Here is a 24,168-nt window from a genome sequence, read left to right as displayed (position 1 = left end):
AAGAATTAAATGAGACCACCCAGGTAGAACAAGTAAAATAAAGACTGGATAAAGAACTTTGGGGAAGAATCATCTTTAGGGAACATACAGAAGAGTAAAAGCATCTCTAAAAAGATGACCACAGTGCTAAATGAAAAAATCAGGAACTGTGGTACCTTAGAGGCAAGGGACGAAAAAAAAAAAAAAGAAAAAGAAGCAAGGGAGGAGAGGTTAACAGCATCATAAACCAGTCCTTATTATTCATCTCACATTCTTTTATTTCTTTTTTTCTTTTCTTTTGAAAGCACACCCACGTGCAACTACGGGGAGGGGCAGAGGGAGAGACACCCAAGCAGACTCTGAGTGCCAACCCTGACATGAGACTTGATCCCAGGATCCTAAGATCATGACCTGAGCCAAAATGAAGAGTCAGATGCTCAACCAAATGAGCTACCAAGGAGGCCCTCACATACTTTCATAATTCAAATCCTATCCATTCTTCAAGACTTAGATCAAATGCAGCTCCGTACCATGAAAAACTCTGATTCCCTTACATACATAAATATAATAAACTAAATTCCTTCTTCTGAACTGCCAGATTATTTTTTCTGTACCTATTTTAGGATATTTACTACTTTAAAATTCAAATATATAGAAATATATATATATACTTCACATGAATTAACTATTTTGCCATATCAAACATTTTCTTAAAAAGCAAAAATAAGATGATACCTTCCATTCTATTCTTGTTACACTTAATATAGCCATAAAATCAATCTTCCCATTCTATTAATGAGGAAATTAAACTGCCGTTAAGTCACAGAGAGTAACCAGATCTTAACCCAGGCAACTTGGCTTCAGAGCCTGTACTCTCAACCACTGCCACTTCCCACACATGTATTCTTAATGTACTTGCAATGTTTAAGTTATGTACTTAAAAAAAGAGAGAGAGAAAGAAAACTTCAAAACTGTAACATTTTCCTTCTATAGAATAAAAATACCTTATTTATTTTGAACTTCTGTTGTGCCTCTATTGCCATGGCTTCACTGAATCCTTGCATCAACTTTTCCCGGGAAAAACAAGGCAAATCTTGACAAAGCTTCACAAGCACAAAGTCTCTTAATTTCACATAGCTTTTGGATGGATCTTCCGCTGAAGAAAAGGCAGAATAACATTTCCCTTATCCAACATAATTCATCATTTGCAATCTCAAAAAAATCCTAGGCTAGGAAAACAAATATTCTTAAAAGAATTATATAAGGCAAAAGTTATAATGAGAAGTTATTCCTTATCAATCAAACAACAGCATCTTTGCCAAAATAAATTGTAGGTGCAATCCTTTTGAAAAGACCTACAGCATTTGTGAAATTAGAGCCACTTTCTAATGTAAACTTTTTGACAGGTGTGATCTACCATGTGCATCTCAGTTTTATTTACAATTAAAGCAACTAGGGATCCCTGGGTGGCGCAGCGGTTTGGCGCCTGCCTTTGGCCCAGGGCGCGATCCTGGAGACCCGGGATCGAATCCCACGTCGGGCTCCCGGTGCATGGAGCCTGCTTCTCCCTCTGCCTGTGTCTCTGCCTCTCTCTCTATCTCTCTGTGACTATCATAAATAAATAAAAATTAAAAAAAAATTTTTACAATTAAAGCAACTATATAAATGAGAGATTAAAGTTTGGATAATCAATTACTATTCTCTGATAGCTAAGCCTTCTAACTCCCTTACTTTAATCCAATAATCTTTATAGTCTGCTATACTTCTTTTACCTAATTAAAACAAAGCTCTTTGGGATCCCTGGGTGGCTCAACGGTTGAGTGCTGCCTTCAGCCCAGGGCATGATCCTGGAGACCCAGGATCGAGTCCCACGTCAGACTCCCTGCATGGAGCTTGCTTCTCCCTCTGCCTGTGTCTCTCCCCCCACCCCTGTGTCTCTCATGAATAAAAAAAAATATTTAAAAAAAGAATTTAGAAGCATATAATTTTAAAAAATTGTGAAAGCAAAGGTTCTTGTTTTTGTTTTAAGATTTTACTTATTTATTCATGAGAGAGAGAGAGAGGCAGAGACACAAGGAGAGGGAGAAGTAGGCTCCATGCAGGGAGCCTGATGTGGGACTCGATCCAGGGAATCCAGGATCATGCCCTGGGCCGAAGGTGGCACTCAACCACTGAGCCACCGAGGCTGCCCTACAAATTTTTTTTTTAATTTTATTTATTTTAAGATTTTATTTATTTATTCATGAGAGACACAGAGAAAGAGAGAGAGAGAGAGGCAGAGACACAGGCAGAGGCAGAAGCAGGCCCCACAGAGGGAGCCCGACGTGGGACTTGATCCGGGGTCTCCAAGATAACGCCCTGAGCTGAAGGCAGCGCTAAACCACTGAGCCACTCAGGCTGCCCCAATTTTTTTTTCAAAGAATAAAATGACAATATGATTTTGATCCTTTCTTTAATGTATCTGAATCGCATGGATCTTCCTTTATGTTTGTCTCTTACATTAGACTATGTAGTGGACAAGGAAAACATCAAAACATGATGGAGAGAAAGAAGACTACACAGAGAAAATCAGCTTGAGTCTCAGTTCTATCATTCACAGATGTAGGACTATGAGCAAGTCACCTCACTTCTCTGAGCTCTTGCTTTATGATCAGTAGAAGGCTTGAAAGAATGCTAAATTCTGAGCTAGTTCATGGATCATAAGACAATACTGTTTACAATACCAATATTCTACAAATCATTCAATGCAATTCCTATAAAAACTCCAGCTGGCCTTTTTTGTTTCAGAAATTAAGTTTTTCCTAAAATTCACACAGATATGGAAGTAACCCAGAATAGCCAAAATAATCTTGAAAAAGAACAAAAGTTAGAAGACTCATATTTCCTGATTTCAAAAATTACTACAAAGCTACAGTAATCAAGACAGTATGGTACTGGAATAAGCACAGACATGTATATCAGTGGAACTGGATTGAGAGTTCAAAATAAACCCCTACATTTATGGTCAATTAATTTTTGAGAAGAGTGCCAAGACAAATCAATGAAGAAAAAAATGGTCTTTTAGTAAATGGTAGTTAGACAACTGGATCTCCATAAACAAAAGAATGACGATGGACCCCTTTCCTCACACCATACACAACAATTAATTCAAAATGGATCACAGACCTAAATATAAGTTTTTAAAACTATAAAATTCTTAAAAGATAGAGGAGTAAATCTCATGACCTTTGGTCAAGCAAAGGTTTCTTAGATAACAGAGCCAAAAGCACAAGTAACAAAAGAAAAAATAAATAAACTGGATATGTCAAAATTTAAAACTTTAAAATTTTTTAAAACTTTTATGCTCAAATGATACCATTAAGAAAATGAAAAGACAAGTTATAGAACGGGAGCAAACATTTGCAAGTCATACAAATGATAAAGATAAATATAACCAGACTTTGTGCATAAAAAGTTTTACAATCCAGTAAGAAAAAGAGAACGCAATTAAAAAGCAAAGGATCTAAACAGACTATTCTCAAGAAGATATACAAAGGGACAATATGCACACGAGAAGATGTTCAACATCATTAGCCACAAAAACAAAGCAAATCAAAACCACAATGAAACACCATTCCATGTTCACTAGGAATGACTAGAATAACAAAGTAACAAATATTGATGAGGGCGTGGAGAAAATGAAACCTCCATACTACTGGTGGATATGTAAAATTGGTACAGCCACTCTGGAAAATAGTCTGGTGGTTCCTCAAAAGGTGAAACATAGTTACCAGATTTTCCATCATTTCTACTTCTAGGTATGTACCCAAGATATATGAAACATAGGTCCACACAAACACTTGTACACAAATATTCACTGTAGCACTATTCCTAAGAACCAAAAAAGTAGAAACTACCCAAATGTCCATGAATTGATAAATGGATAAATAAAATTTGGTATTATCCATACTATGGGAATATTCTTTGGCGATAAAAAGAAATAAAGTGCTAGTAATATACATTATAAGAAGGATGAACCTTGAAAACATGCCAAATAAAAGAAGCATTATATATTGTATGACTTCAATGTCCAAAAAGGCAAATTTATAGACTAAAAATAGATTAGTGGTTGCCTAGAGCTGGAGGGGTATAGGTTGTGGGGGTAGAAGAGGAAAGGAGTGATTGCTAATGAGTACTGGGTTTCTATTTTGGGAGAACAGAATATTCCAAAATTAGATTATGATAATGGCTGCACTGTAAAGATTTCAAAAATTGTACAATTTAAGTGAATTGTATGAAATTAATTATATCTCAATAAAGCCATTTATTAAAAAAAGTCTATGCAGGGGAAATGTTTTATGATTGAGTCATTATCCAATCCTCCATTCATTCGATCCATATGTACTGAATACCTTCTTAATGCTTCCTTGTGGTATTAACATCATTTGCAAGTAATTATTAAGTAAATATTATATGACTATAGCTTTAAAGTGAAATCCTGTCACTTTATCATTTTGGTATGAAATTATGGTTTATTAGGAATGTACACAGACGATGAAATCAACAGGGAACAAAATATCTGAAGCACAGACCCTGTCAAAAGCCAGAGACAAACAAAATCCTGAAAGCAGCAAGGGGCAAACAACTGGACAGCCCGGGTGGCTCAGCGGTTTAGCGCCACCTTCAGCCCAGGGCCTGATCCTGGAGACCCGGGATCGAGTCCCACGTCGGGCTCCCGGCATGGAGCCTGCTTCTCCCTCTGCCTGTGTCTCTGCTCTCTCTCTGTGTCTCTCACGAATAAATAAATTAAATCTTAAAAAAAAAAAAAAAGAGGAAGACAACTCATCAGAAACCACAGATGGCCAGAAGTCAGTAGGGTGATATATTCAAAGTATGGGGGTGGGGCGGGGAGGGCGACGGGTAGTAACTGTTAATCAAGAATTCTATATCCAGCAAAATTATCCTTCAGAATGAAGGTAAAATAAAGACATTCTTAGAAAAATAAAGATCGAAGAAATGTGTTGCTAGAAGACCTGCCCTATAAGAAATACTAAAGAAGTTCTTCAGTTTAAAAGAACATGAGGGGATCCCTGGGTGGCTCAGCGGTTTGGCGCCTGCCTTTGGCCCAGGGCGCAATCCTGGAGTCCTGGGATCGAGTCCCGCGTCAGGCTCCCGGCATGGAGCCTGCTTCTCCCTCCTCCTGAATCTCTGCCTCTCTTTCTCTCTATGCCTATCATAAATAAATAAATAAATCTTAAAAAAAAAAAAAAGAACATGATACCTCAAATCTATATGAAGAACATTGATAATTAACTGAAGATACATGTAAAAGCTGGTATAAATTTTTCTCTTTTCTCCTTTCAACTGATTAAAAAAATAATTATAAAACCAGTGTTTGGTACCTAACATATAAAAATGTAATATATATATGACAATAGAACAAAGAGGGGAAGAAGAATAATTATAATGAAAGAATTTCTTTTACTGGAATTGAATATTAATCTGAGGTAAATTATGATAAATTAAGATGCATATTGTAATCCGCAGAGCAACCAATAAGAATACCTTGAAAAAAAGGAAAAAACAAAAAAGAATTAAAATTGTTCATTGAAAATATATCTATTTATTGGGTGCCTGAGTGGCTCAGTTGGTTAAGCATCTGACTCTTGATCTCAGGGTGGGGAGTTCAAGCCCTCCACGCTCAGCATGGAGCCTACTTCAAATAAATGTATTTAGGGCAGCTCTGGTGGCTCAGCGGTTTAGCACCGCCTTCAGCCCAGGGCTGGATTCCGGAGACCCAGGATGGAGTCCCACATCAGGCTCCCCACATGGAGCCTGCTTTTCCTCTGCCTGTGTCTGCCTCTCTCTATGTCTCTCATGAATAAATAAATAAAATCTTTAAAAAAAATAAAAATAAAAATAAAATGTATTTAACACAAAAGAAGGCATCAAAGGAGAAACAAAAGAACAACAAAAAGCAACATATAGAAAACAGCAAAATGGGAGGCATGATTCCAACCACAGTGATAATTACCTTAAATCTAAATATATTAAATATTCCAATCAAAAAGCAGAGATTGTCAGACTAGATTAAAAAAAAAAAAAGATCTGACTATATGCTGTCTACAACAGAAACATCTTAGATTCAAAAGCTGAAAGTCGGGGCACCTGGGTGGCTCAGCAGATGAGCGTTTGCCTTTGGCTCAGGGCGTGATCCTAGGGTCCCGGGATCGAGTCCTGCATTGGGCTCCCTGTGAGGAGCCCGCTTCTCCCTCTGCCTATGTCTCTGCCTCTGTCTCTCATGAATAAATAAAATCTTAAAAACAAACAAACAAAAGCTGAAAGTCAAAGAATGAGTATAAGCATTACCACAATAAAAAACAATTGGGGAAAAAAATGTTCAAGGCAAAAAAAAATTACAAGAGATAAAAAGGCACATTTTATAATGACAAGTTAATTCATGAAGAATATGTTACAATTACAAAGACCTACACAACTAACAACAGAGGCCCAAAATAAATTAAATAAAAGCTGATAAATTGAGGGGGAGAAATAGACAAACAAAACCAGCTGGAATTTCAATACTACTCAATGGATAGAACAGACAAAAATTAGCAAATAGCGAAGACTTGAACAGTTCTATCAACTAACTTAACCTAGCTTGTAGTTTGGTAACATCTCACCTAGCAACAGCAGAATACACATTATTTTCAAGCACACATGGAACATTCTCCAGCACAGATCATATGTTGGGCATAAAATTAGTAAATGATAGCCCGTGGGCCAAATCTGGCATGGCAACAGAGAACACACATGGCTTACAAAGCAAAAACTACTTAATCCTTAGCCCTTTAGAGAAAAAGTTTATGGACACCTATGGTAAATAATAAAATAAAACTCAATAAATGAAAAAGAACTAAAGGCATACAAAGTACGTTCTCTGACAACAACAGAATTAGATATCAAGAGAAGGAAATTTGGGAATCCATAGTATTTGGAAATTAAACAACACTCATCGATCAAAATGCAATTTAGAAGAGGTTTTGAACCAGGGCACCTGACTGGCTCAGTAGGTAGAGCCTGTGACTCTTGATCTGGGGGTTTTGAGTTTGAGCACCACACTGGGTATACAGATTTCTTTAATGGGATGCCTGTGTGGCTCAGTGATTGAGCATCTGCCTTCAGCTCAGGAAGTGATCCTGGGGTCCTGGGGATTGAGTCCCTGCATCAGGTTCCCTGCAGGGAGCCTGCTTCTCCCTCTGCCCATGTCTTCTCTTTCTGTTCTCTTTCTGTGTCTAAGTCTTATGAATAAATAAAACCTTTAAAAAATAAAAAAGAAATTAAAATATATTTTGAACTGAATGAAAGCATATTTATGAAAATGTGTATGATTAGTTAAGGCAGTCCTTATATTCACATACATACATGTTATACATAAATATGTATTTATATATTTAAAAATCTAAATGTTACAAAAGGAGAACATGAAATCAAATCAGAAACCTGAATTTCAGTCTTTATTAGAATGAGAGCAAATTGAACCCAAAGAAATAGGAAGAAAATAATAAAAACCAAAGTGGGAATCAAATAAGTAGAAAACAGAAATACTAAGTTTTATGAAAACACAAGAGATCTTGTTTAACCAAAACAATTTTGAAAAAGAACATGAGGGATCCCTGGGTGGCTCAGCGGTTTAGCGCCTGCCTTTGGCCCAGGGCGCAATCCTGGAGTCCCGGGATCGAGTCCCACGTTGGGCTCCCGGCATGGAGCCTGCTTCTCCCTCCTCCTGTGTCTCTGCCTCTCTCCCTCTCTCCCTCTCTCTCTCTCTCTCTCTCTATCATGAATAAATAGATAAATAAATCTTTAAAAAAAGAAAGAAAAAGAACATGACTGGAAGACTTTCTGATTTCAAAACTTAATAGAAAGTCTGAGGCACTCCTGCCACCAGAGCCATGATGCCTAAAAAGGGAGCAAGGGAGGCTACAAAGGCCTACCTGGCTGTACATTAGCCCCAAGGAAAATAATACACAGCTCTAGACTGGAAAGCAAAAGCCCAGGGAAGAGGAGAAGCAGGGAAAGAAGCTGATAAGGCTGTAGATGACTCCAAAAAGGAGAAATTTCTAGCCTCAGAACAGAGAGAGGATTATGATGATCACCAGCAAAAGTGTGAAAAGGCTCATCAACATCAAGAACCATACAGGGTGGCACAATCAGGAAGGTTACACAAATAGATCTGGAAAAGCCAAAGGAGCTTTTAAGAAAGATAAAGACAATGAGAAAGCAAAAGAGCACTATTAAAATGCATTTAGTGGGAAGACAGAACAGGCCAAGGTTGACTTCACCTGCCTGGAGATCAACCATAAAGAACAGAGAGAAATGCAGGAGGTCACCAGGAAGAGAGAAGAAGCAAGGAAAGCAAAAGATGATGCAACTTCGGATGCCTGGGTGGCTCAGCGGTTGAGTGTCTGCCTTCGGCTCAGGGCGTGATCTCAGAACCTGGGATCCAGTTGGGCTCTCTGCAAGGAGCCTGCTTCTCCCTCTACCTATGTCTCTGCCTCTCTCTCTCTGTCTTTCATGAATAAATAAATAAATCTTTTTAAAAATCATGTAACTTGGGCAGTGGCTCAGTGGTTTAGTGCCGCCTTCAGCCCAGGGCCTGATCCTGGAGACCTCGGGCTCCCTGCATGAAGCCTGCTTCTCCCTCTGCCTGTGTCTCTGCCTCTGTGTGTGTGTGTGTGTGTCTCCCATGAATAAATAAATAAAATCTTTAAAAAAATAAAAAATAAAAATAAATAAAAATTATGTAACTTTATCAGGAAAATGAATGCAATCACTTACTCTAAATAAGTAAGCATGGCCTGTGGAAGGAACTAGGCCCTACTGCCATGACCTTTGCTGTGTCTTGCCCACTCTCTGCCCTGGCACCATTGACACAGCCCCTCAGAGCCAGAAGCCCCGATGTGGCCTGTGGTCTTCTCTACATCATCTTTGTATCCTCTACATGATCAATAAATGATCAATAAATCACTTAGGAGGAAGGGAACTGGGGGGCTGGGGAAGGAACAGCTGCTATCTTTGCAATGAAAAGATGAGGACTGTATTTCCTATGTAATCAATGGAATGGTCTTGTTTTCAAGACCTCTGTTGGGGGGCAGAGGGAGTAATACAGGAGGCGGGGTAAGTTTTCATTTGTCAGGCAGATTGTGCCTCAAGGGGCAGTTGTGCCAGGGTCAGCCATTGATGAGTTTGCAACAACCAGACCCAGACTATTTCCTGGAAGCTCACTCAGAGAGAGATTATATTTTAAGTCCCTGAGGATCATGGCTCCCTCTAACTGAAGCCTTCCCTCTCTGTCTTTCCCTACCCCATTTCCAGCCACCTGGGCAGAGCCAGGATCCAGTTTTAACCCTACTCATCTATCATTTCAAGAAACTTCTGTTTATTCAGCAGCATTCAGGCAAACCACACTCCATAAATTCAATGTATGTATTTGGCATGTTAAACTTCACACTATCACTTAAAAAAAAAAACACAAAAAAACCTCGACATAAAGCTATAGTAATAAGACAGTATGATACTGGCATAAGGAAAGACATATCAGATCATTAGAGTCTATAAATACATCTTTACATTTATGGTCAGCTGATTTTCAACAGAGGTATCAAGGCAATTCAATAGAAGAAAAACATTCTTTTTAACAAATAGTACTGGGTCAACTGGATAGCCATATATAAAAAGATGAATTTAGAAACTTACACACAAAAATTAACTCGAAATGAATCACAGACCTCAATGTAAGAGACTGGGAATAGTGACGGACTGCAAATGGACATATGGGATCTCTTTACTGTGGTAGAAATATTCCAAAATAGGACTGTGGTAATGGCTGCAAAACCAGGCAGACACACTAAAACTCACTGAACAGTACACTTACACTAATAATTGGTGAATTTCATGGTATGGAAATCATACCTCAATAAAGTTACTTTAAACCTCTACCTAAGTGACAAATTCTCAAGGAAGCAACTCTTTTTTTTTTTTTTAAGATTTATTTATTTATTTATGATAGACATAGAGAGAGAGAGAGAGAGAGAGGCAGAGACACAGGAGGAGGGAGAAGCAGGCTCCATGACAGGAGCCCGACGTGGGACTCGATCCCGGGACCCCAGGATCGCGCCCTGGGCCAAAGGCAGGCGCTAAACCGCTGAGCTACCCAGGGATCCCCAGGAAGCAACTCTTTAAAAAAAATTTTTTTAAGTACTCACAGGTGAAGCTCAAGCTTATTCAATGTCAATTTTTCCAAGTCTACTTCTCCTAAACTGATTTAGAAAAAAGAACTGTTTTTGGATGTAAAAAGTCAGGAAAGCATGGGGACCTCTCAAAGACTGGATTCTCTCTCCATTTTTCATTCCAAGCTAGTTGACACAGAGCCTCCAGGAAGTTGTCAATTACTGTTAAAGTATTCTTATTGATACTGGCTCCAGCTGAGGGTGCTAGTATCAATATGAAATTAAATTTAGTATGAGTGATAGCTTAGGTAACTTATATGACCCCAGAAGATCAGGAAAAAAACATATCCTAGAAAAAAGAATCAGAGTTGAGAAAAATCTAAAATTTCATGCCACATCCCTATCAGAAATTTTCACATAAATCAAAAAGTATGGGGCGCCTGGGTGGCTCAGTCAGTTGGGCATCTGCCTTTAACTCAGGTCATGATCCCAGGGTCCTGGGACTGAGCCCCGTATTGGGCTCCCTCTCCCTCTGCCTGCTGCTCCCTCTTGTTTGTGCTCTGTCAAGTATCTTAAAAAAAAAAAAAAAAAAAAAAAGACACAAAAAATTTCCATTTAGCTTTACATAAGCTGTTATAGAATGACAATCTAAAGGGCCAAGTCACCATTTCAGTCTTTAGGCACTTTAACCAAAAGTGTCAGACTGAAAATGATCTTGTAATAGTGATACTCAATATTTCGTGACATCTTTCAATTCCTTTGTTTCCATGCTGCAAAGATAAGCAATACATTTAAAAGATGAAATTTACTTGAGTATAAATCTATAGTGACATGCAAAATCAAAAACTGAATTCTTTTCAAATACATCATCTAACAACTTAAGTGCTCTATCGTTTTATAAAAAACCTCTCCATATTAATGTGCTACATTAGAGATAAAAAAATCATATGAGGGACTCCTGAGTGGCTCAGCAGTTGGGTGTCTGCCTTTGGCTCAGGACGTGATCCCAGGATCTGGGATCGAGTCCCACATCAGGCTCTCTGCGAGGAGCCTGCTTCTCCCTCTGCCTTGTTTCTGCCTCTCTCTGTGTGTCTCTCATGAATAAATAAAATCTTTTTTAAAAAATCATATGAAATGAGATAGCACAAACCACCTAAGTATAAAAACATAATATTTTAAAATATTCTATTCTAATACTATAAGAGACTTTTTTTTGGTAAGAGACCTTAAAGGACAGTTATAAATAGCTCTTAATACACTACTAATAGATTAGTAATATTGGTATATATTCCAGCCCAAGATCAATTTCTATTGCCAAATGCAATTCTCTTCATACTTCTAGAAGAAACAAATCACTGATTCAATTTTTATAAGGTCTTACAACTGAGATATATTCAAATACTTTATATCTTAAGATAGTGACATCCTCATCAGCAAGATGTACATGATATAAAAAAATGTCTTCCAGTATTTTACTTTAAAATTAAGCGCTAAAAAAAGAAAGTGGGAGACAATTATATTACAAACACTTATCTATCCTATAACATAGGACCATCAATGTTATCTTTTTTTTTTTCAATGTTATCTTTTAATTATTACTGTATCTGGCTGTCTGTTAAGTAAGAAAAGGCCATCTCAATATGAAAAATATTCAGGATTGCAAAGGGAGATCCAGAGCCTTCTAAAGATCCACAAAGTGAAAAATATACACAAAATAATGGAGAAACAGGCAAAAAGTGGAAAATTCTGTTATTTTCTTTGTTAAAAAAGACGATATGGAAATCTAAAAGAATTATTTTCATGAAAACAGCTGATAAGGAATTTTTAGTAATTTGTAATGTTGAGAAATGTTAACATTCAAAATAAAAGCTGATATCTAGTTTTCAAATTCAGAAGTCCTTTAGCATGTTTAGCCTTTTCTCTTTGGAGACTTCAGTTTGCAGTGAATAAAGGCTACCACTATTGATGACTCTTCACTGAGATTTAAGAAATAAAATTCTTTATCTGCTAATTGGTGCTAAGTATCAAGGACTTTATTGGTTAAGAGTAGACAGAAGAAAATGGTTAAGAGGCTTCACAGAAACAACTCCTGCTGGCACATTACCCACTAGAGAAGACAAAGACTACTTATGTGAACTCTAAGACTCCAGATTAAAATCACCAAAAAAGTCCCTTCGTGTAGCACCAAGTCCAAGCTCTATAAAGTAAACAGAAGCTAAACAATTTCTAGCTTAGTTAAAAATAAGTATCATTTTTTATTATGTTTCTATAATTTTTCATTTAAGCTAGTAAAGGTGTCACTTAAACAATTTGTAACTTTTGATATAAACCAACTTAAGCAATTACTTATCTCCCAACCAGTACTTTTTTTTTGGTGTCTTTAAACAAAGTGGGAAAACAATATTCCAAAACAGCATTTTTCAAGCAAATTTTAGTGTGTGTTAAGTATTGCAGTTTTAAAAACAAAAATGTACTCACACTGTTATGAATTAATAAAATGCAGTATCTAATTTGGATGTGAATATCTGGTATAATATTTTTCATGAAAAAAAAAAAAGAGTTTCAGTTTAATCAGCAACTTTCTGAGTTAACAAACTTGAAACAGTGTTACTTAGGAGAAAGAAAAAAAATGACAACATAAATGTTCCTTGGGGCACTTTGTTTTGTGGCAGCTCACAAGTTTACATACTATCATCTCTAACTCCATCTAATGATGACTTTAAAGAGGACAGTCTCGCTCCTTCTCCTAAGCATCCTATTCATACTACTTCTCCAGCTAATTCGTAATCAAAGATGTTTCTAAAACAAAGAGGCCTGCATCTTAGAAACTACTGTTGTGAAGGCATGCATTTTAGGAATAAAAAACACATGCCTTAAGAAATGTGTATTCTATTCAGGCATTATTTATTTGCCTTGGTTTTTCTCTCTCAGTAAAGTTTAGAATATTACTCCTCTACATGAAAATTAGAGCAGGGTCTCTGAGCAATGCAATGGTTGGCCAACGAAGTCACACCACACTTATAAAGTACATATGCCTGTCCACGATTTCCCAATATATATTCAATTCATTATCTTCAATTTGTTCAATCCATAAAGCACTTCTTACTTGGATATACAATCTGATCCTACCAAAGGCTTATAACTTAAAATATTAACCATAAGCCATCTTTACATAGGTCCAAAAAGACCTCAAGAGAATGGTGCTATTTAAAACAGAATAGTTACTTGTCAAAAACAATATAAGAGATTCTTTAGAAAGGCCCTTCCAGTACATACCTGTAATATCAAGAACAGAAGGAGATGCAATGTAGTACCTATGAACTGTTTCAAGAAGTTGAGCACCATGACCTTGACCTTGAAATGGAGTCAGTATCAGCATCTGACTACAGTAAAGAAATGATTTTAAAATTAAAATATCACAACATGATCCGTTTAAAAATTGCAAATCACTATAGTATTAAGAAGATTTTAAAGGTAGGTTTTTTTTTTTTCAGTCGACCTTCAAGACATCCAAAAATTATCGAGATACTCAAAATTGGTTTAATCTTCCACAGTTTCAAAGGGAACAATGAAATAAATCACTACATAGCCAATGAATAATGGTGATTTTTTTAAACAAATCAACACTATTATAACAAGTATTGGAAACTTCAGCAGTTCCTTCTTCTGAAATAAAAGACAAGGCACGTGTTATACCGCCAATTACCTTACACGTGGCCGGGTTTTGTCTGGGTACACATAGTAATTATAGACTGTCATGTAGCCTACGGTCGCAAAGAGCGTAGCTCCATCCTTATTATACTTCTCAAATCTGCAGATAAAACAGAAAGCCAAGCAGGTCAATTACAGTCGCGCTCCCATGCAGTGTCCATTTTCTTTTCCATTCTCTGACTGAATTTTCAGTGTCAGCAAGCTACTCTGTGAGGGCCCAATGGGTACACCTGCTATGTTCTGAATGTACAATTCACTTAATTGGTGTGCAGCAACTTGGATAAATCAGACCTCTTTACATCACTTCAGTGCACTTGCCTATTATAAAGATGAATAGGTGGCAAGTAAAAGAAAACACAGGCAAAGCTCATTTTACTGTTTAAGCCTACATTCAGGGCCCTAACGGACAACAGCATTTAATTCAGCTCTATTCTCAAGGTCTCCGAAAGCATAATGAAGGAAAACTCAAGCCTCATAAACAATAGTTTTTCTTTCCTGGGAAAAATATCATTATACTGTCCCAATAATTGGGCCGCCACAATTAAAATGCTGGCTTTGTGGAGGTAATAAGGTCTACTGTTGCTTTAGAACTGTACTTACACTAGAAAGTAGTGCCATCTTTCATCATCCACGTCAATAAAGCTAGCAGTTTCAATAAACCACATCAAAAAGGTCTGAAGCCTTTCATGATATTCTCGAAAGCCTCTACATGTCATGTCAGCCTAGGGAAAAAGCCAAGAAAAGTCAGGTGAAACTCATCACAGAGGTAAGTGAAAGTCTGTAGAACACAAAACTGTCCTGTGGGAAAATGTTTAGAAGTTTCAGATTAAGATGTGTACACAGACACACATACAAAATAGATCTTTGTTTTTAATGCTGACAGAAACTTGTTTCCTGAAGCTAGAAATGAGTCACTGAAAATAACAAAACAGCATACAGATTTCAGGCAAATGGAGCACTTTAACCCAAGAAATATTTAGATTTATCTTTACCTTGTATATTTGAAAGGTAAAGTTTTCCCCTCCTGTTGGACTGAGAACAGAGTATGTATGGAGTAAGGTTCCAAATGGCTTGAAATCAACTTCTTTTTCCAGCAAAGAGAGAAAATCATTTGTGTTTGTACAAAATCCAGGTGGGATGATTTGTCTAATTTTGCCCTCAACATCATCTGCCTAAGGGATAGAGGTTAAAAGACATAAGAAAAAATTAATAACAAATTTGACTTTTGGTTGAATATGCTTAGTTTCTCTGAAATGGACAAAACTCACCAAAAAAACAAAACTGCAGTTTACAGTTAAAGTAGTAAACATGCGGTGGACTGGGAAAGGATGAGGTCTGTGTACACAAGAGACTACCACCCAGCTTGGAGATGAGCATGAATATGACACAGAAATAAAACAGAAGATGCAGGTAGCTGGCAATCAAGTACAAGAATGAGGGCAATGCTACTGAAATTTCTAACATCGGATAGAAAATGCTGACTATATCCCTTGGGGACAATTTGAACTGGCCCAAACAAAAGGCTGCTTATTATTTTATGTGTGTCAAGGAAACCATATTATCCAAGACACGAAAAGATCACAGCAGTAGTAAGGTGAGGCTGCAGTCTGACTAAACGAAGAGCAAACTCACAATGAACAAGTAGACAGGTCATAACTCCTTCATATACTAAACTCAGTATTAAAAGGACAATTTAAAAGATATACCCACTTAGGACATACATAATTTATATGAATGGATATATTATCCACTCATCCCTATAATGTGACACAATTTTTATAGACTTGGATTTGTGACAGTAAAAAGAGACAAGCCTGGACAACAAAATTAAACTCAGAGACTAAAATTACCCTTGTTAAACAACCTCAATGAATGTTAAAACTATCAGCTGAGCAGACTTCATAATCCCTTTCAAAACCCCAAAAGACCACTTGATTGAATACATTTACTACTTCTCTTTAACCATGAATATTTGATGAAGTCTTACAATAAAGTATTACTGCTTCTCACCAGGCAATAAAACTTAATGAATTGGTCTCAACTTAACAAAACCTTATCCCTCAATACAGTCCCTAAAAGCCTGACATTACATTCAACAAAATGAGCTTGCATTCTATTCAAACTTTTTCCTGAACAATGAGGCCAGGTTTTTACTTAATGGAGTTTGCCGTGAGTTCAGCTGTAATGTTTGTATTGTATCTATTTCCACAAGGACTGACACAAGAACACTTTGTGTTAACTTACTAAGCAGCTCTTTCATACCGTTTACATGCATGATGGGTATTAGTTCTAAACCAAGACCCTTGCTACTTAGCATTCAAAACAGGGAAATTAAGATGCTTAGGACAAAATACACTACAAAAGGCTAATACAACATGCTACTAATTCCTGTCCTTTCAACCATCTTTTAACTAAGTAGAAGCAATGCACCTGCAGATGAATAGCACTTTATTATCATTCAGTTACATTTTAGGATAGAGGAGAACCAAGGATGGAGTTTATCACAAACAAGTTTTATTTTCAATGCTCTGGTACCACCAACATTTATACATAACTTGTTTATAGCTATAAAAAAAGAAGAGCTATTATTTAAAATATAGCTCTTCATTATTTTACCCAACAACTTATTTCTAATACGCATTTATTCACCATCAAGACCAAATAAACTGCATTTGATATTTTTTGTTTAAACTGCTATCTAATGTGAAGAGACTATCTTAAACATATTTTATAGAATATATACAATTTCAGTAATTACAAGAGGAAACTGTAATAAGGAATGACTTTAATGGGTCTATAATGTGTGGCAATTAAAATCCAAAGTAGTGATGGGTAAAGTATATTTTTAGTTCAAGTTAAAAAAAAGTCAAGAAATGCTCCTTCCAAATAAAGGGGTTTATAATCTATCAGTTTAAAAGAAAACACTTCACAGCACTTATAGTGTATTTGATTTTAACTTTTAAAAACTTTCCTATATCCTGTCTTCTCAACAAGGCGTTGCAAAGTATGATTAAATAACTTCACATATCTTGCATCAAATGTACTTAAAAGATTTCTTAGAAAATCTAGTTTCAAGTAGCAATTCTAGTGGAAGTCAGAACAACCCAAAGGTCTGAGATCAACAAAGTTGAAAGAGAGTTAACTTTCAGCCTTCAAAGATACCTATTTATCGTAATAAATATCTTCAAATAAATATTTTGCTCTGGGCAAGCTTACACATTAAGAACTTTTACAGGAGAATAAAAGGCTAAGTTTAAAACAAGGAATCTGTTATATATAATAGGTTAGAGAAAATGTGTATCAGATATATTATATAAAATATAGAACATAAAACCAATGGCTCTTCAAACCTAGAATTCAGAATCTTGCTTCACTAAAGGAAAAATGTAAGCATTTCTCTATTAAATAGATTGTTTAAAAAAAAATCCTAAACCACTTGTTTTAGAGATCTTTACTCTTCTAATTTAGTTCAGTTAAATATTCATTTTTCATATAAGATTACTGGCCAGAGGGCAGCCCGGGTGGCCCAGCGGTTTAGCACCGCCTTCGGCCCAGGGCCTGACCCTGGACCCTGGGATTGAGTCCCGCGTCGGGCTCCCTGCACGGAGCCTGCTTCTCCCTCTGCCTGGGTCTCTGCTTCTCTCTCTCTCTCTCTGTCTCTGTCTCATGAATAAATAAAATCTTAAACAAACAAACAAAAAAGGTTACTGGCCAGATAATAAATCATCACTACAGAAAAACATTACTTTAAAAAGAAATTTTTTATTTTTAAATTTTTTATTCATTTATTTATTTTAGTAGGCTCTAAGCCCAAGATGGGGCTTGAACTCACAACCCCTAGATCAAGAGTTGCATGCTCTGGGTGCCTAGATGGCAAAGTTGCTTGAGCCTCTGATTCTTGGTTTCAGCTCAAGTTGTCATCTCAGGGTCATGGGATCAAGCCCCAGGACGGGCTCCAGGCTTACTCAGCATGGAGTCTGCTTGAGTTTCTCTCCTCCTCTGCCCCTTTCCCTGACTCTCCTGCAAGTGTGTGCACATACTCTACCTCTCTAAAAAAAAAAAAGTCACATGCTCCAGTGACTGAGCCAGCCAGGCACCCCCATCTCATCTTTTTTAAATTCAATGTTGAGCCAAACATTAACTGAAATCTTTTAGTTCCAATGCTTGTGGCTAAATTCAGATTCTATTTCTGAAGATCACTGAAAAATTCCCTACCTTCAGGATATTATTTTAAACTTCAATTAAAATTATGGAAAAATAGGGACACCTGGGTGGCTCAGTGGTTGAGCATCTGTCTTTGGCTCAGGTCGTGATCCCTGGGGTCCTGGGATCAAGTCCTACACTGGGCTCCCCGTGGGAAGCCTGCTTCTCCCTCTGCCTATGTCTCTGCCTCTCATGAATAAATAAAATCCTTAAAAAATTATGGGAAACATATCTATAAAAAAAATTAAAAGTGGTGTCTTGGCACAGCCTGGGTGGCTCAGCAGTTTAGTGCTGCCTTCAGCCCAGGGTGTGATCCTGGAGACCTGGGATCAAGTCCCACGTTGGGCTCCCTGCATGGAGCCTGCTTCTCCCTCTGCCTGTGTCTCTGCCTCTCTCTCTCTCTCTCTCTCTCTCATAAATAAATAAATAAATAAATAAATAAATAAATAAATAAATAAATAAATCTTAAAAAAAAAAAGTGGTGCCTGGGTGGTTCAGTTGGTTAAGCATTTGATTCTTGATCTCAGCTCAGGTCTTGATCTCAGTGTCATGAGTTCAAGACCTGCACTGGGCTCCACGCTGGGCATGGAGCCTAATTAAAAAACAAAACAAAAAACTGTGTTAAAAAAAGATAAGAAATTAGCTGAATAGATCAAGAATCCAGAAAGCAACCTGATCTACTTAATAAAGACATGTCTTACAAATGTTTTCCAAACATTTAGCAATAGCTTTTTTAAAAATAAGTATAAAAGGTAACTGTTCTATTTAGTTCTTAGATGAGTCATGAAGAAATGTTTTAGATTGTATACACTCTTGCTATGGTCATTTCAACTTCTAATGTTCTATATACTTTGTTACACATGTGATATTCCCATAAAGCAATTTTTGCTTCTCCTCCTTACTACAGAAAGCAATGTGCCTAAGAATACCTGGTAGGCTGCTATGATATAAATATGTTTACACTTTATTTATATTTATACACATTTGAAAACCAAATTACATCTTTAATATCTTTTCCTAAATAGCACCATTTGTGTAAATTTGTCTATAGTGAGTTATTTTTGAAATAATGATTTAAAAAGGCACGTTAAGTAGGTGGTCCTTTACGAGGCTAAAGTGGCAGACTTAATTAACATTGACGTTTTTAAAAAATATTTTATTTACTTACTCATGAAATATACAAGAGAGAAAGGCAGAGACATAGGCAGAGGGAGAAGCAGGCTCCAGGCAGGGAGCCTGATGTGGGACTCAATCTTCAGACTGCGGGATCAAGCCCTGTGCCAAGGGCAGGTGCTCAACCACTGAGCCACCCAGTCATCCCAAGATTGACTAGAATTCTAAGATTACCTAAAATATGCTACAAAAAGAAGCCAAGAAATTTCCATACCTATTTAATTTGCTCAATCTTACATTACCTGACAATATTTAAGCTGTGGAAATTTGAGTACTGTTAGAGAATTAACAGTGTGAACTTTTTCGCTACTGGTAAAACAAAGGTACTATCCTATGATTTATACTGCATTAGTATTTTGCTACCTAAATTTATATATTAAATTCTAAGACAGAAATCTCAAGATATAATTTTAAAGCTTTTCATATATTTTATAAAAAGTATTACGAAAACCAGTCACAATTATAAAAAAATATATAGTGAAATATTAGTCTACCAAAGATTATTTTTCATTTCCTCAAGATTAAATATTTTTAAATGCCCAGGGTTTTTCTATAAGAATGCTAAAGAATCCAGAAAATTTTAAAAATCGCTCTCATCTACTCTCAAATTCAATCCATATTAGTGGGAGACAAGGATAAAAGATATGATTGAAGTTCACAGATAATACAAACTGTACCCATGTATTTCAGCTTCCTCTACCAAAGCTTTTCCAAGAAATGTTAGCAATTAGCAAGACAGAACAATCTTAGTTATACACTCTTACAATAAAAGGCAATGAAATTACCTTAAGAGAAAGCAGGAGGCTCTGAAAAGTGTAAGGTTAAAGAAAATGAAGACAACACAAATAAATGGAAAGATACACTGTGCTCATGGGTTAGAAGAATATTATCAAAATGTTCATAATACTCAAAGCAATCTACAGATTTAATGCACCTTTCATCAAAATACCAACAGCATTTCTCACAGAACTAGAATTAAGGATCCTAAAATTTGTATGGAAAAAAAAAATTTAAAAAAATAAAATTTGTATGGAACCACAAAGAATCCTGAATAGCCAAAGCACTCCTGAGAAAGAACAAAAAAGGTGGAGGTATCACACTCCCTGATTTCACACTAGACTACAAAGCTAGAGTAATCAAAACAGTATGGTAATGGCACAAAAACAGATACAGAGATCAATGCAACAGAATAGAAAGTCTAGCAATAAACCTATATATATAGGCAATTAATCAACAACAAAGGAGGCAAGAAGTCAACAAACAATAGGGAAGACAGTCTCTCCAATAAATAGCATTGAGAAAACTGGACAGCCACATGCAAAATGAAACCGGACCACTCTCATACACAGTATACAAAAATAATCCAAAATGGATTAAAGACTTGAATGTAACACTTGAAACCATAAAACTCCTAGAAGAAAACATTGGCAATAAGCTCTTTAACACTGGTCTTAGCAATATTTTTTCAGACTAGTCTCCTCAGACTAGTTGCTCCTCAGGCAAGGGCAACAAAAGCTAAAATAAATAAATGGGGTATCACATCATACTAATAGTGGAGAACCCTCATACACTGGCAATGTAATTGGTGCAGCCACTATGGAAAATAGTATGAAGGTTCTTCAAAAACTTAAAGACAGAACTACCATACAATCCAGCAGTTCCACTTCTGGATATTTATCAAAAGAAAATGAAAATACCAATTTGAAGAGACATAAGCATGCCTGCGTTCACTGCAGCATTATTTAGAATAGGTAAAATCTGGAAGCAACCAAAGTGTCCATCATAGATGAATGGATAAAGAGTGATATATGTAAATACCATATATACATACACACAATGGAATATTAGTCATGAAGAAAATGAAATCTTGCCATTTACCACAACACAGATGAACCTACAGGGTATTATGCTATGTGAAATCTAAAAAACCAAACAGAAACATCCACAGATACAGGTAACTGTTGGTTACTGTACAGGGCAATGGGGGGTGGGAGTTGAGGGGGTGGGCAAAATAGGTGAAAGGGATTAAGAAGTACAAAATTCCAGTTATAAAACAGTCATGGGAATATCACACACAGCACAGGGAATGTAGGTAATAATACTGTAATAACTTTGTATGCTGACATATGGTAAGAGGACTTGCCATGATTATTTCATAATGTATAAAAACACTAAAAAAACAAACAAAAAATGGAATCACTATAATATATACCTGAAACTAACACATGTCAATTATACTTCAATTAAAAAAGAGGTCAGGAGGCATTGATAAAAACAAAGTCAGAAAAAAAAAGTCAGAAACAACCATACAATGAACAAACCATCAGTGTCTGAAAAATCAAGTTTATTGTAGTAAAATTCAGAGTAATTATGTTGTCTTTAAAGACGATAGCTAGTGGAGATGTTTTACAACATCTTAATTGTGTCTAAAAACTTTTACATGCAACTGGAGAGCTCAGCTTGAAAAAGAAAAACAGATCATGAAAGATTAATGTAATGGCAAAATTCTAATAAGCAAATTAACTTCTAAGCTGATGTGCTGTGGTTTCTGACCACCTAAAAGAGCGTATTTTTTAATACACAAAAATAATACTATGAAATACAGTCTGTGAAAACTCCAATATGATATGTAAGAGTCCCAAACATAACACATATAAATCAAAAATCTTGATTTTTTTTTCAATTTAGACCACCTTCTCCAATCTTCCCTATCTCAGTTAATAGTACTATTAAGTTTAAACAATAGGATCCTCCTTGTTTCTTTTTTCTGTATCACTGTGTTTAATTAAAAAGTAAATCCTACTGGTTCCACCTTCAAACTACCTACAACATTGCAATGTTCTGGTCTCCCTGCAGTGTGTTCTCTCCAGAGCAACCAAAAGAATCTTTTAAAAACATAAGTCGGGCAGCCTGGGTGGCTCAGAGGTTTAGCGCTGCCTTCAGCCCAGGGCCTGATCCTGGAGACCCAGGATGGAGTCCCATGTCGGGCTCCCTGCGTGGAGCCTGCTTCTCCCTCTGCCTGTGTCTCTGCCTTCTCTCTCTCTCTGTGTCTCTCATGAATAAATAAAATCTTTAAAAAATAATTTTAAAAATTTTAAAAAAGGGCAGCCCCAGTGGCGAAGCGGTTTAGCGCCGCCTGCAGCCCAGGGCGTGATCCTGGAGACCCTGGATCGAGTCCCACGTCAGGCTCTCTGCGTGGAGCCTGCTTTTCCCTCTGCCTGTATCTCTGCCTCTCTCTCTCTCTGTGTCTCTATGAATAAATAAATCAAATCTTTAAAAAATAAAAAAATAATTAAATAATCAAAAATTTAAAAAAAAACATGAGTCATATCATATGACCCTTACCAACTTAAAACCTCTAAAAGCTATCAACTATTCTTACCCGACAAAATATAGTTTTGCCAACCCTGTCAACCATCTTATATCCTTCTCTCCATTATCATAATCATTTAACAACAGTGGTATTTCTGAGTATTCTTATTTCAGGGTTTTTGTTACGAGGCTCTTCCCTCAGGTTATTACATTATTACACTGATTCCTCTTCATTCAGGAACAAAATGTTTCTTCATAACACTATTTACTATTTGTTTATTGACTGTTTCTCCTAGCTAGAATATAAGCTCCATGAGACAAATGATTTTGTTTTGTTGCACTCTTTCCCTGGCATCAAGACCACAGACGGTGGAATGAACATTTTTAAAAATTTTAATTTTATTTTTAAAAAAATTATTAATGAGAGACGCAGAAAGAGAGGCAAGAGACACAGGCAGAGGGAGAAGCAGGCTCCCCACGAGGAGCCCAATATGGGACTCGGTCCCGAATCCTGGAATCATGACCTGAGCTGAAGGCAGATGCTCAACTGCTCAGCCACCCAGGCATCCCTGAACATTCTCAATGCAAGCTGACATAGAAAAGGCAAACCCGGGATCCCTGGGTGGCTCAGCGGTTTAGCGCCTGCCTTTGACCCAAGGGCATGATCCTGGAGACCTGGCATGGAGTCTCACATCAGGCTCCCTGCATGGAGCCTGTTTCTCCCTCTGCCTGTGTCTCTGTACCCTCTGTCTCTGTGTCTCTCATGAATAAATAAAATCTTAAAAAAAAAAAAAAAAAAGGTAAACTCATTCCCCCAACATCCACTACCCTTTCTTTTTTTATAAGGAGAAAAAAAAGTCTTTGCCTGAACATGTAATTTAAATAAATGATCTTCGACCATGGAACAAATAATCCTACAAGAAGACATTATAAAAGATTGATTCCTTACTCCTAACACAGTACTTCTAAATGGAAAAATCTGGTTTTCAAGAATGGAACAATTAGAAGTCAATGCAAATACATAGCTATTTTCACTGCAAATAGTATTTGAAAGATTTACCAATAACTAAGTCAATAGTGCCTTTGGAAGAAATCAATTCAGCACTACCAGCTGGATCTTCTATTAAAAAAAAAAAAAAAAAGACACCAAAACCTTCAAACAGTGAATTTTGTACAACATAAGGAAAACTACTACTTGCATTTTTAGTAAGAGTATCTAGGTGGGCTTAAGAATTTACAAATCTAATAAGAAACATATACTTAGGGAAAAAATTCCACTTTAATAAGTCTCTCTTACATGCTAGTTTGTCTAACATTGTGTGAATTTGGACAAGTCCTTTACATGAGACAAATTTTTTTAAATTAAACAATAAAATAAGTCAAATCAACCAGTCTCAAGTCATGAGGTTTTAGTAAAAAAAAGATGGGCCATGAGGTAGGCAAAAGATTTGTCAGAAGTTTAAAGTCAGTTTAAAGTCTTTAAAAAGTTGGTTTAATTGTTAATGTGTTAGGAACTGCTACTCGTACAGGAGGAAGTTATGATATCCAATATGCAGTAATACAGAAGATCTTTGCCCAGTTA

At 36.5% G+C, this 24,168-nt stretch overlaps 1 protein-coding gene across 1 annotated transcript in view; it reads right to left on the bottom strand.

Annotated features, from left to right (window-relative positions):
* HAT1 (histone acetyltransferase 1) overlaps positions 1-24,168 on the bottom strand; it is a 63,522-nt gene that overhangs the window by 14,277 nt on the left and 25,077 nt on the right. The window contains exons 5-9 of the mRNA XM_041723532.1: positions 14,891-15,070; positions 14,499-14,620; positions 13,894-13,998; positions 13,464-13,570; positions 984-1,135 (exon numbers count right to left, since the gene is read on the bottom strand). Of these exons, the coding sequence (XP_041579466.1) occupies positions 984-1,135; positions 13,464-13,570; positions 13,894-13,998; positions 14,499-14,620; positions 14,891-15,070 (666 nt within the window). The remainder of the gene's footprint in view (positions 1-983; positions 1,136-13,463; positions 13,571-13,893; positions 13,999-14,498; positions 14,621-14,890; positions 15,071-24,168) is intronic.

This window comes from Vulpes lagopus, chromosome 11 (genome assembly GCF_018345385.1).
Source record: "Vulpes lagopus strain Blue_001 chromosome 11, ASM1834538v1, whole genome shotgun sequence".
In the NCBI taxonomy this organism is placed as follows: Eukaryota; Metazoa; Chordata; class Mammalia; order Carnivora; family Canidae; genus Vulpes; species Vulpes lagopus.
Note: the sequence above shows the minus strand (reverse complement) of the source record. Positions and strands in the feature narration are given on the sequence as shown.